The 12,287-nt window shown below is 50.4% G+C and overlaps 1 protein-coding gene across 1 annotated transcript in view; it reads right to left on the bottom strand.

Annotated features, from left to right (window-relative positions):
- Window positions 1-271: 271 nt before the first annotated feature.
- POLR2A (RNA polymerase II subunit A) overlaps window positions 272-12,287 on the bottom strand; it is a 32,614-nt gene continuing 20,598 nt past the window's right edge. Inside the window, 13 exon segments of the mRNA XM_010362353.2 lie at window positions 272-1,347; window positions 1,349-1,866; window positions 1,964-2,113; window positions 2,297-2,410; window positions 2,545-2,731; window positions 2,883-3,086; window positions 3,326-3,508; window positions 3,596-3,700; window positions 5,486-5,586; window positions 5,929-6,175; window positions 6,643-6,867; window positions 11,792-11,997; window positions 12,090-12,195. Of these exon segments, the coding sequence (XP_010360655.2) occupies window positions 709-1,347; window positions 1,349-1,866; window positions 1,964-2,113; window positions 2,297-2,410; window positions 2,545-2,731; window positions 2,883-3,086; window positions 3,326-3,508; window positions 3,596-3,700; window positions 5,486-5,586; window positions 5,929-6,175; window positions 6,643-6,867; window positions 11,792-11,997; window positions 12,090-12,195 (2,985 nt within the window). The 3' untranslated portion in view covers window positions 272-708.

Raw genomic sequence — 12,287 nt, 5'->3', positions numbered from 1 at the left:
CCTCTGCATTATACCTTTCTATACTTTTCCAAATTATTTATGACAATCAGTAATACAGGTTGAAAAGCTGTTATAGCTAATATCACCTTAATGCAGGACAAGAGCTGCATCTGTTGTGACTACAACAAACTCAGCACAGAGCAGGGGCTGTGCGCAGGCTCAGTGACTGGAAGGTCCCCTCCCCTTAACAGATAAGCAGCAGCCCAGGCAGAAGGCAGGAGGCAGGGCCTGTGGGTCCCCTGAATCCCAACGAAACACTCCATGGTCATACTTTTGGTCAAAATTAGTAAACTTTATTTAAACTTCAAAAAAATAAAATAACAGACAAAAGGCAGCTTTAGCTTTGTTCTTCTCGAGGATCAGCTGTAACCACTCAGAGCAGGAACTACCCCTAAGTTAAAATGCCCTTACCCGCCCCCACATCAAGTCACAGGCAAGGAAGGATCTTCAATTTGGGGACAGGCAGGGGGTGGGTGGGGTAGGAATGAGAACACCACTGGGCCAGTGGGTTCTGACAGCATGAGTGGAGAACGAGACAAGAGTCTGCATCAGAAACGGGATCCAGAAGTTCACCAACAGCTCTGCCACAAGGCGTTTATGTACAAGGGAGCTGGGCTGGGGGTGACACCCCACGAGGGAAACAAGAACTGCACAGCAGCATGGGCAAGTTGCCCTGGACCCTAGCCTGCTGCCGCACCCCACGAGCCTTCAGTTCTCCTCATCACTGTCATCCGGGCTGATGGCCGGGCTGGTGAGGCTGTAGGTGGGGCTGGTGGGCGAGTAACCAGGGGAAGTGGGAGAGTAAGTCGAGCCTTTGGGAGAGGTGGGGGAGTAGGTGGGGCTGGTGGGTGAGTACTTGGGAGAAGTGGGCGAGTAAGTGGGACTAGTAGGTGAGTACTTGGGAGAGGTTGGGGTGTAGACTGGAGAGGTTGGGGAGTAAGTAGGGGATGTTGGCGAGTATTTCGGGGTGGTGGGTGAATAGGTGGGACTGGTAGGAGAGTACTTGGGAGAGGTGGGTGAATATTTGGGACTGGTAGGTGAGTACTTGGGGGAGGTTGGGGTATACTCTGGGGAGCTGGGACTGTAGGAAGGACTGGTTGGGGTGTACTTGGGTGAGGTTGGGCTGTAGCTGGGCGAGCTGGGGCTGTAGCTGGGTGAGCTTGGGGTATAGGTTGGAGACTGTGGTGTGTATCGTGGGCTGGAAGGGGAGTAACTTGGTGAGGTCGGGGAATAACTGGGTGATGTTGGAGAGTAGCTTGGAGAGGTTGGACTGTAGTTAGGGCTGGTAGGCGTGTAGTTGGGACTAGTAGGTGAATAGCTGGGTGATGTCGGGCTGTAGCTGGGTGACTGTTGGGGTATAATTGGGACTGGTTGGAGAATAGTTCGGGCTGGTGGGTGAGTAACTTGGGGAAGTGGGTGAGTAGCTGGGGGAGGTGGGTGAATAGCTTGGAGAGGTTGGTGAGTAGCTGGGGGAAGTGGGAGAATAGCTGGGTGAAGTTGGCGAGTAGCTGGGAGACGTCGGCGAGTAGCTGGGAGACGTCGGCGAGTAGCTGGGAGAGGTGGGTGAGTAGCTAGGGGAGGTGGGCGAGTAGCTGGGAGAGGTGGGCGAGTAGCTGGGAGAGGTGGGTGAGTAGCTGGGAGAGGTGGGTGAGTAGCTGGGAGAGGTGGGTGAGTAGCTGGGAGAGGTCGGTGAGTAGCTGGGTGATGTGGGACTATAGTTGGGACTGGTTGGAGAATATGATGGAGAGGTAGGGGAGTAGGAGGGTGAAGTGGGGGAATAAGAGGGACTCTGGGGTGTGTAGCCCCCAGGAGAGCGGGGCTCATAGGCAGGTGACGTTGGCGAGTAGCTGGGAGACATGGCACCACCTGTGGGGAAACAGCCAACAAAGGAGATGAGCAACGGACAGACTCACCCAGAACTGAGAAGAAAACAAACCTGGCCCGACAGATGGCGACAACTCACCTGGTGAAGGGATGTAAGGGCTTGAGGGACCTGGGGACCCCGGAGAGCCCGGTGTGGGAGACCAGGCAGGGGAGTAACCTGGGCTGAAGCCACTGGCATCTGATGCAGCACTGGGAGAGAAGCCAGCTGCCCCTGGGGTCATTCCACTCCCTACAGAGTGGGAAAAGCAAGTTAAGGCCAGAGCTGAAGATCAAATGCCCCCAATTCTTCCTGCCCACCTTTCACTAGCCCTCTGCGGCCTTCAAGAGTTCCAACAACGGCTGCCGTTCGTGATCCCAGCTCACCCACCTCTGAACCACCTGGAGGGCTCTCTTCCTGGATCAGGTTACTCACCAACACTGGGGGACCAGGCGCCGTAGGCAGGGGTTGCACCCTGGTTCCAAGGCGTCATGGCAGGAGAGATTCCACCCATGGGACTGGGTGCTGAGCCAAAGAACATGCCGGTGGCTGCAAAGAGGCACACAGGAAATCGTGAGGAGCAAGAACAGCAACAACAGACTAGCGACACCCTCCCACCCACAGCCTGCCCCACCGCTTCGCCAACGCAGGCAGGTACCGGGCAGCTAGGGCCTCATACTCACGTCCAGCAGCCCCCAGGCCGGGGATATTGGTGGGGATCTCCATGCCATACTTGCACTTCTCTGCATCAAGCAGTAGGTCAAAGCAGCCAGTGCCGGCTGGAGCCAGCTGGCCCAGCATGATATTCTCAGAGACCCCCTTCATGGGGTCGCTCTCGCCGTGTGCAGCTGCTTCCATAAGCACGTCCACCTTAACAGAGCAGACAGGCCCCATGAGACCCCCACCACACACCACACACAGCACCTGGCTGTCCCATCACCACAGCCCAGCCGCCCAAAGTGGGTGCCCTTCTTCCCACACTGCTCCCTCCTTCTGCCCTATTCAGAAATTCCACTGTTACCGTTTCCTCAAAGGAACACTTCATGAGTGGTCCTGTGTCCTGGCGGTTGACTCCATGTCGGGTGATGGCCATTAAATGGCCACGACAGGTCATGGTATCACACAAGAGAGCCAAGTGTCGGTAATTGACATAGGAGCCATCAAACGAGATGACGTGGTACAGCTCCCGCTCCAGGGCCTTCCGCACAGCTTCAATGCCCAGCACCTGGCACAGGGGAGGGAAGCAGAGGGGAGGGTCAGGACTGAGGAACTCTGCTCTCTTTCCTGTTTCTGCCACGACCCAGATCCAGGGAGGGGGTCAGGAGCCAGGATATCCCACACTCAGAAATGGATCAGGCAGAAAAAGTCTGAGCCTGAGGAAATCCTGTGAGTGGACAGCACAGAATGAGGGGCCCGAGAGCCACAGATCCATGAAAGGCCGCTGGGCAGCACACTAGGGCTCACCGTGAAGATCTCCACGATGTCATTGGACGTGGTGCGCACGGGGTCCACATCCTTCTCACTCAACACCCGCATCAAGCTCACGCCGTCTGTCTCCAGGATCCACTCCTGCAGGGCCTTGAATTCCCCGTCCTCCGTGATGATGATTTTCTTCTTGTTGTCTGTCTGTGGCAAGTGCATGTACACCTGTGGGAAAGACAGCATGCTCAGGGTGGGCAGGGCGGGGAGTTGGGGAGCAGGAGGAGGAAGGCGGTGGCGGAGGGGACGGCTGACCTTGCTGATCTGCTCAATGCCCTGCAGGGTCATATCTGTCAGCATGTTGGACTCAATGCAGCGCAGGAAGACATCATCATCCATCTTATCCACCACCTCTTCCTCCTGCAGCGAGAGTGAGGTCAGCACTCAGCATCCTCTGGTCTCTTCCCCGGCTCTCACCTCCAACTACAGCCTCCTTGAGGGCCTAACAAGTCAGTCACCAAGCTCTGCCCCTCACAGTTCCAGTGAGACAGGTTTTTTTTTTTTTTTTTGAGACGGAGTCTCGCTGTTATCAGCCTGGGCTGGAGTGCAATGGCATGATCTCGGCTCACTACAACCTCTACCTCCCAGGTTCCAGCAATTCTCCAGTGAGACTTTTTATCCTGATTTTACAATATTAAAAGCAGCCTAAGGAAAGGCACCCAAATCCCACCAACCTATCACAACTTCCACTCTGGTGCAGTCCTGCCTAGCGAGAGGCGGGCTCCATGAAAGTGTCAAGTCCTCCAACCGCTGTACCCAAACACACACCATTCCCTGCTCTAGCACTTAACCGCGTGTTCACCTAGGCTGCCGCTGGCATGACAGTGATCTCTTTTAATGGCCATATACTGTATTCCATCAAGACCTATCAATGCTTTTGTAACTGTTTTCTGACAGCAGTTCAGTAGTTAGTGAGTTCTTCAGTTTTTTTTTTTTTTTTTTTTGAGATGGAGTCTCACTCTTGTTGCCCAGGCTGGAGTGCAATGGCACCATCTTGCCTCACTGCAACCTCCGCCTCCCAGGTTCAAGTGATTCTCCTGCCTCAGCCTCCCGAGTAGCTGGGATTACAGGCATGCGCTACCACACCCGGCTAATTTTGTATTTTCAGTAGAGACAGGGTTTCTCCATATTGATCAAGCTGGTCTCCAACTCCTGACCTCAGGTAATCTGCCCGCCTCGGCCTCCCAAAGTGCTGGGATTACAAGTCTGAGCCACCACGCCCGGCCTGAGTTCTTCAGTTTTTATTACTAAAGCACCAGGCACCAACATGTGCTAAACAAGTATCTCAGGAGACATGCCCAGGAGTGAAGTCACTGATCCAGCCTTTTCATGAGTCTTGTTATGCCTGTCACACGACTTCCCCTAGGACATAGCAATTCCTACTATGCAACCTGCCCCCAAGTCTGGCCCCTGCCTCAGGGCTGGGGTTTGTATTCCCTAAGCAAAGCAAGCTGCAGGAGGCTCGGGGGAGGAAAGCCAGGTGACAGGGCAACAGGGAGGCACTCCTATCTCCTATTTCAACACCATCTGTTTTATCTACTCAGTCGGTGCTGTGGGTTTTGAAAATCGTTGCTCATCACCATTCCCTATCCCGAAATTAGATGGGTACGATCCATCCCTCAATGTTTATTGTTTGAGACGGAGTTTCACTCTTGTTGCCCACGCTGGAGTGCAATGGCATGATCTTGGCTCACCTCAACCTCCGCCTCCCGGGTTCAAGCCATTCTCCTGCCTCAGTCTCCCGAGTAGCTGGGATTACAGGCACGCACCACCATGGCTAATTTTGTATTTTTAGTAACACGAGATGGGGTTTCTCCATGTCGGTCAGGCTGGTCTTGAACTCCTGACCTCAGGTGATCTGCCCGCCTCAGCCTCCCACAGTACTGGGATTACAGGCCTGGGCCCCGTGCCCGACCGACCCTCAGTGCTGGGATTACAGGCCCGGGGTCCCGCACCCGGTCCCACTCAGTGCTGGGATTACAGGCCTGGCCCCCGCACCTGGCCCCCCTCAGTGCTGGGATTACAGGCCTGGCCCCCGCGCCCAGCCCCCGTCAGTGCTGACTGCATCTTCTTTTCTTTGGTCCCTAACACGATTCATGAGTTTTACACACGTGACACATCAACTTCTTCCTGGATCCCTATTACCTCCTGCATCTTGTTCTCATCGCTGTTCATGATGCGAATACGGAGCACCAGCTTCTCTGCGTTGTCATCATTAAAGATGCAATTCAAGTCATCACCAAAACCTGGTGGGGCAAGGAGCCATGAGAAAGGCTGCAGCTAACAGGACTGGCCCCAGGCACTGTCCATTCGCAGCTCCCTCTGAGCAAGGCTATTTTGGCTCCCCACTCCTCCTCACAGAAACTTCCTTTTTCATAGAACCCCTCGGAAAGAGGAAGGGGGAACACTGAGAAGAGAAAGGGAGTGCAGAGGGGACCTGGAGAGTTGGAGGATGCCTTGGATGGGCGGAACTGGTACGTGGACGGGGTGAGGGTGGGTAGCTCATCAGGGGCTCAAGTGCAGTGAACACGACAGGTGGTAGCACAGACAGTGGGGCTCCTGAGCCAGGCCTGCCCTCCTAGGCTTACCAGCATTGATCTTTTCAGCAATCTGCTCCATGGTCAGCTTCCGATCAGTCATGTGCTTCCGATCCAGCTCCACCCGCAAGAGCCAGGGGGAGATTCGGGCCACGTCAAAGTCAGGCATTTCATAGTAGACATTCACCCACTCCTGATCCTCTGCCACCACCGTGCTCTGGGGGTTGGGGTCATAGTAGATGGCTGTGTTGGCAGTCACCTTCCTCAACGTTGTATGCTCCAGGCGGCACAGAATATCCTGGGAACAGACAAAAGTCCAAGTCCATGACACAGGGAACCGAGTAGCTCTAAAGGCCTCTTCTAACTCTCCTTATCAAGGGAATCCAAAACCCTTTATTCAACGGGAAGAGTTCTCCTTTTGTTTTTTTTTTTTTGAGATGGAGTCTCGCTCTTGTTAAGGCTAGAGGGTAGTGGCACAATCTCAGCTCACTGCAAACTCTGCCTCCCAGGTTCAAGCGATCCTCCTGCCTCAGCCCCTACTAGTAGCTGGGATTACAGGCACGCGCCACCACGCCCAGCTAAATTTTATATTTTTAGTAGAGACGGGGTTTCACCACGTTGGCCAAGTTGGTCTTGAACTCCTGACCTCAGGTGATCCACCCGCCTTGGCCTCCCAAAGTGCTGGGATTACAGGCGTGAGCCACCATGCCCAGTTGAGTTGTTCTTTTCTTCCTGCCAAGAAGCCCAGCACCCCTGGATCCCCACCTTGGCTCTCTCAGCATCTCGAGCAGACTGGCCCAACAAGAAGACAGTAAGTGAAGGGGTCTTTGGCTTCTTGGAAATGTTGATGAGCTCCTTAAGTCGGGGCACACCCAGCGTCACATTCTTGGCAGACACACCAGCATAGTGGAAGGTATTCAAGGTCATCTGGGTGGCAGGTTCTCCAAGGGACTGTGCAGCCAGAGCTCCCACCATTTCCCCAGGATGGGCCTAAGGAAAAGAGGAAATGCTAGCATCAGACAAAGCCAACGCCTCTCTTTCGGTTAATGAGAGCAGGATGTGGATCCGCATCTGGCTTATCACAGTCAGGGCTAGAACTGTAACCTTAAAGGACATGGGTAGATGAGTTTGGAAAAGGCAGACAAACTCTAAAAGAAAAAAAAGAAACTCCTATTTGATCACCCCCTTCCTCACACAAGAGGTTCTATTTATAGGATACCATTTGGCACCTGGTATGCAGCACATCCAAAGAAAGCTACTATACCATCTGAGATCCAAATTTCTTTTTTTTTTTTTTTTCCTGAGATGGAGTCTCACCCTGTCCCCCAGGATGGAGTGCAATGGCGCAATCTTGGCTCACTGCAACTTCTGCCTCCCAGGTTCAAGCAATTCGCCTGCCTCAGCCTCCCAAGTAGCTGGGATTACAGATGTGTGCCACCACACCCAGCTAATATTTTTTTGTTATCTTTAGTAGAGACAGGGTTTCACCATGTTGGTCAGGCTGGTCTCAAACTCCCGACCTCAAGTGATCCACCCGCCCGGCCTCCCAAAGTGCTAGGATTACAGGTGTGAGCCTCTGCGCCTGACCAAGATCCAAATTTCTAAACCTATATTAAAATTACCGGGTAAATATTCATTCTATAACAGCTAAATAGGAAGCTCCCCATGTTTTATGAGATAGTCACATATGAAATTAAACTGTAATCACACAGTATCTAACTTTTTCAGACTTCTTCCACTAAGTACATATACATTTAAGGTTCATCACTGGTAGAAATAAGATTTCGTTAAATGTTGCCCAGGCTGGTCTCCAACTCCTGGGCCCTGGTGAACCTCCTGCCTCGGCCTCCCAAAGTGTTAAGATTATAGTTACGAGCCACCGCATCTGGTTTATCACTGTCTTTCTGTGGCTTGACAGCTCATTACTTTTTTTTTCTTAGAGTCTCACTCTGTTGCCCAGGCTAAAGTACAGTAGCATGATCTCAGCTCACTAATGCAGCCTCAACCTCCTGGCCTCAGGTGATCCTCCCACCTCAGCCTCCCAAGTAGCTGTGATTACAGGTGCACTCCACCACACCTGGCTAAATTTTTTTGTAGAGATGGGGTTTTGCCATGTTGCCCAAGGGTGGTCTTGAACTTCTGGTCTCAAGCAATCTTCCTACCTCAGCCTCCCAAAGAGCTAGGATTATAGACATCAGCCACTGTGCTTGGCTGTTATTTTTTTTTTTTGAGATGGTCTCCCTCTGTTGCCCAGGCTGGAGTACAGTGATGCAATCTCACTCAGCTCACTGCAACCTCTGCTGCCCAGGTTCAAGTGATCCTCCTGCCTTAGCCTCCCAAGTAGCTGGGATAACAAGCGTGTACCACCACACCTGGCTAATTTTCCTATTTTTGGTAGAGATGAGGTTTCACCATGTTGGGCAGGCTGTTCTAGAACTCCTGACCTCAAGTGATCTGCCTGCCTCGGCCTCCCAAAGTGCTGGGATTACAGGCATGAGCCACCACATCCAGCCTGTTCATTACTTTTTATTGCTGAATGATGTTCCCTTGAATGGATATACGATCTACCACATTTTACTTATACATTCATCAGTGGACACTTAAGTTGTTTTCACTGCTTAACTACAGTAACACTGATATGAACATTTGTGTATAAATGTTTGTGTGGCCATATGCTTTCTGTTCTCTTGAGAGAGAGAGAGTGTGTGTGTGTATATATATATATCTAGGAATGAAACTGCTGGGCCATATGGTAACTCTATGTTTAACTTCCTAAAGCAGTTGTCCCTTTTCTACTAGCAATGTATGAGGGTTCTAATTTTTCCACATCCTTGTCAACACTTGTTATTATCTGTGTGTGGATTACAGTCACCCTAGTGGATGTGAAGCGGCACATCACTCTGGTTTCATGTGCATTATCCCTGATGGCTAATGATGCTGAGGATCTTTTCAGGCACTTACTGATCATTTACATTGAGTAGTACTCTTCTTCGGGGAAACATGTTTTTAAATTTTATTATTATATTATTATTTTTTTGAGACAGAGTCTTGCTCTGTCGCCCAGGCTGGAGTGCAGTGGCGCGGTCTCGGCTCACTGCAACTTCCGCCTCCTGGGTTCACACCATTCTCCTGCCTCAGCCTCCCGAGTAGCTGGGACTACAGGCACCTGCCACCATGCCCGGCTAATTTTTTGTATTTTTTTTTTTTAGTAGAGACGGGGTTTCACCATGTTAGCCAGGATGGTCTCTTCTCTCCTGACCTCGTGGATCCACCCCCTTTGGCCTCACAAAGCTGGGATTACAGGCGTGAGCCACCGTGCCTGGCCTTTTATTATTATTTTTGAGATGAAGTCTCACTCTTGTTGCCCAGGCTGGAGTGCAATGGCACGATCTTGGCTGACCGCAACCTCCACCTCCCAGGTTCAAGCAATTCTCCTGCCTCAGCCTCCCGAGTAACTCGGATTACAGGCATGCGCCACCATGCCCGGCTAATTTGGTATTTTTAGTAGAGATGGGGTTTCTCCATGTTGGTCAGGCTGGTCTCAAACTCCCGACCTCAGGTGATCCACCCGCCTCAGCCTCCCAAAGTACTGGGATTACAGGCGTGAGCCACCGCGCCCACCCAGGAAACAAGTATTGAAATCCATTGAGACTTTTTATTGTTGACTTGCTATATAGTCCTTTACATATTCTGTATGTATGGCTCTTATCAGATGACTTCCAAATATTTTCTCCCATTCTCTGTGTTATCTTTTTACTTTCTTGATAGTGTACTATGAACCGTGAAGTTTTAAAGTTTGATGAAGTCCAATTCATGTATTTTTTCCTTTGGATGCTTATGCTTTTGGTGTCATACCTAAGAATTCACTGCCTAAGCCACAGTCATGAAGACTTATTCAAGTTTCCTTTTAAGAGTTTTATAGTGTCAGCTCTTGAATTTAGGCATTTTGCGATAGCTTTTGTACATGGTATGAGGTAGGAATCCAACTTCATTCTTCTGCATGTGGATATCTAGTTGCCCTAGCAGCATTTGCTAAAAAGAGTATTCTCACCCCATCTAATTAAATTGGGACTCTTGCAAAAAATCAAGTGACCATAAATGTGAGGGTTTATTTCTGGACTCTCAATTCTACTCTATCAGTCTTTATATGTATCTTTATGACAGAAGCACACTGTCTTGCTTACTGTAGCTCTGTTGTAAGTTTTGAAATCAGGGAATGTGAGTTGTCCAACTTTTGTTACTTTTAAATAATTGTCTTGGCTATACTATATCCTTTGCATTTCCATATGAATTTTAACATCAACTTGTAAATGTGAAAAAAACCAGTTGGAATTTTGATAGGGATTATATTGAATCTATACAGCTCGCTTTGGGAAGTAGTGCTATTCAACAATATTAAGTCTTCCAATCCATGAACACGAGAGGTCTTTCATTTAGGGTTTTTTTTTTTTTTTTTTTTTTTAAATACAGTCTCACTCTTGTTGCCCAGGCTGGAGTGCAACGGCGCAATCTTGGGTCACTGCAACCTCCACCCCCAGGTTCAGGTGATTCTACTGTCTCAGCCTCCCGAGGAGCTGGGATTACAGGCATATGCCACCACTCCCAGCTAATTTTGTATTTTTAGTAAAGGTGGGGTTTCTTCCTGTTGGTCAGGCTGTTTCGAATTCCTGACCTCAGGTGATCTGCCCACCTCAGTCTCCCAAAATGCTGGGATTACAGGGGTAGGCCACTGCACCCATCTTCATTTAGGTCTTTTTAAATTTCTTTCAGCCATGTTCTATGGTGTTCCCTAATACATTTTTAATTATTTAATTTATAAAAATTGACTTACAATAAACAGGTTCAGAGGTACACCTATGACAGTGCTTTACCCTCTTATTATCCTATAAAATCCTTAAAGCCAGTGAAAGCATATTCCAATATCTATAAATCTTTTTTTCTATTTATTCCTTTTTTTTTTTTTTTTTTTTGAGATGGAGTCTCGCTCTGTTGCCCAGGCTGGAGTGCAAAGGCGCAATCTCGGCTCACTGCAACCTCCACCTCCTGGGTTCAAGCGATTCTCCTGCCTCAGCGTCCCAAGTAGCTGGGATTACAGGTGCGTGCCACCACATCTGGCTAATTTTTGTATTTCACCATGTTTGTGTTTCACCATTGTCTTACCATGTTGGTTAGGCTGGTCTCGAACTCCTGACCCACCCACTTCGGCCTCCCAAAGTGCTGGGATTCTGGGCGTGAGCCATTACACCAGCCCTAATTTCCTATCTTTATCTAAATTAGACTCTGCACACAGCAAGGAGTGTAGGGAAGAAAAAAAAAAAAAGAATTCTATGTCATATCCCAGTCATGCCACTTACTTCCTATATGACCATCATACAATCCAGTCTCTCTCTCCAAGCATTTTTTTTTTTTTTGACGGAGCCTTGCTCTGTCACCAGCGGAGTGCAGTGGCATGATCTCAGCTCACTGCAACCTCCGCCTCCAAGAGTTCAAGTGATTCTCCTGCCTCAGCCTCCCGAGAGTAGCTGGGACTACAGGCGCACGCCACTATACCCAGCTAATTTTTGTATTTTTCGTAGAGATGGGGTTTCACCATATTGGCCAGGGTGGTCTCCATCTCTTGACTTTGTGATCCGCCCACCTCGGCCTCCCAAAGTGCTGGGATTACAGGCGTGAGCCACCGCGTCCAGCCCAAGTCTCAGTTTTTCTCTGCAACGTGGGACTAACAAACCCTCCCCCGCTAGGAGTGTTTTAAAGCCACGATGGTACAAAGGGATAATGGCCCAAACACAGGACTTGGTAAGGTACACAGTAGTCTCTCCATGAATGACAACTATTATTACGTGATTGTGGACAAAGTGGGCTCTTCTTGGAAACCACAGAAGTCAACAGGTAAAAGGAGGAAAACAACACTCACAATAGCTTGGTTGAACTTGGACTCAATCTCCCCAAGCAGCCAGTCGAAGGCCTCCCCACTGAGCCGAAACTCCTCCGCCATGCGGCGGGAACACAACGTGGACCGCAGGTGGATGTTGAAGAGCAGCGTGGCATTTTCCTGGGCCTGCCGACTTAGTGGGTCATCCCCATTCACAATCACCAGCTTCTTGCTCAATTCCTTGACTCCTGGGGACCAATTAGAGGTGAGATCATCAGACCAGGGCCCAGCAGTCTCCTATCCCCTAGCCTGGCTGGGAGACCCCTAAGCAGGTACTCACCCTCCACCACTTTGATGGGGTGCAGGTCAGAGGGAAGGCGTGGGTTGATGTGGAAGATTTTCTGAGCGTTCCAGATCATCCGCAGCAGGTTACAGGGGAGGACAACCTGAGGGATGAGGGAATGGAGGGAGGGTTGTGTCTGGGGACAACCATCCAGGGAGGCACATCGCTAGTGTTAGCACTTCCCACCCACACGCA

The sequence above is a fragment of the Rhinopithecus roxellana genome, chromosome 19 (assembly GCF_007565055.1).
Source record: "Rhinopithecus roxellana isolate Shanxi Qingling chromosome 19, ASM756505v1, whole genome shotgun sequence".
NCBI lineage: Eukaryota > Metazoa > Chordata > Mammalia > Primates > Cercopithecidae > Rhinopithecus > Rhinopithecus roxellana.
Note: the sequence above shows the minus strand (reverse complement) of the source record. Positions and strands in the feature narration are given on the sequence as shown.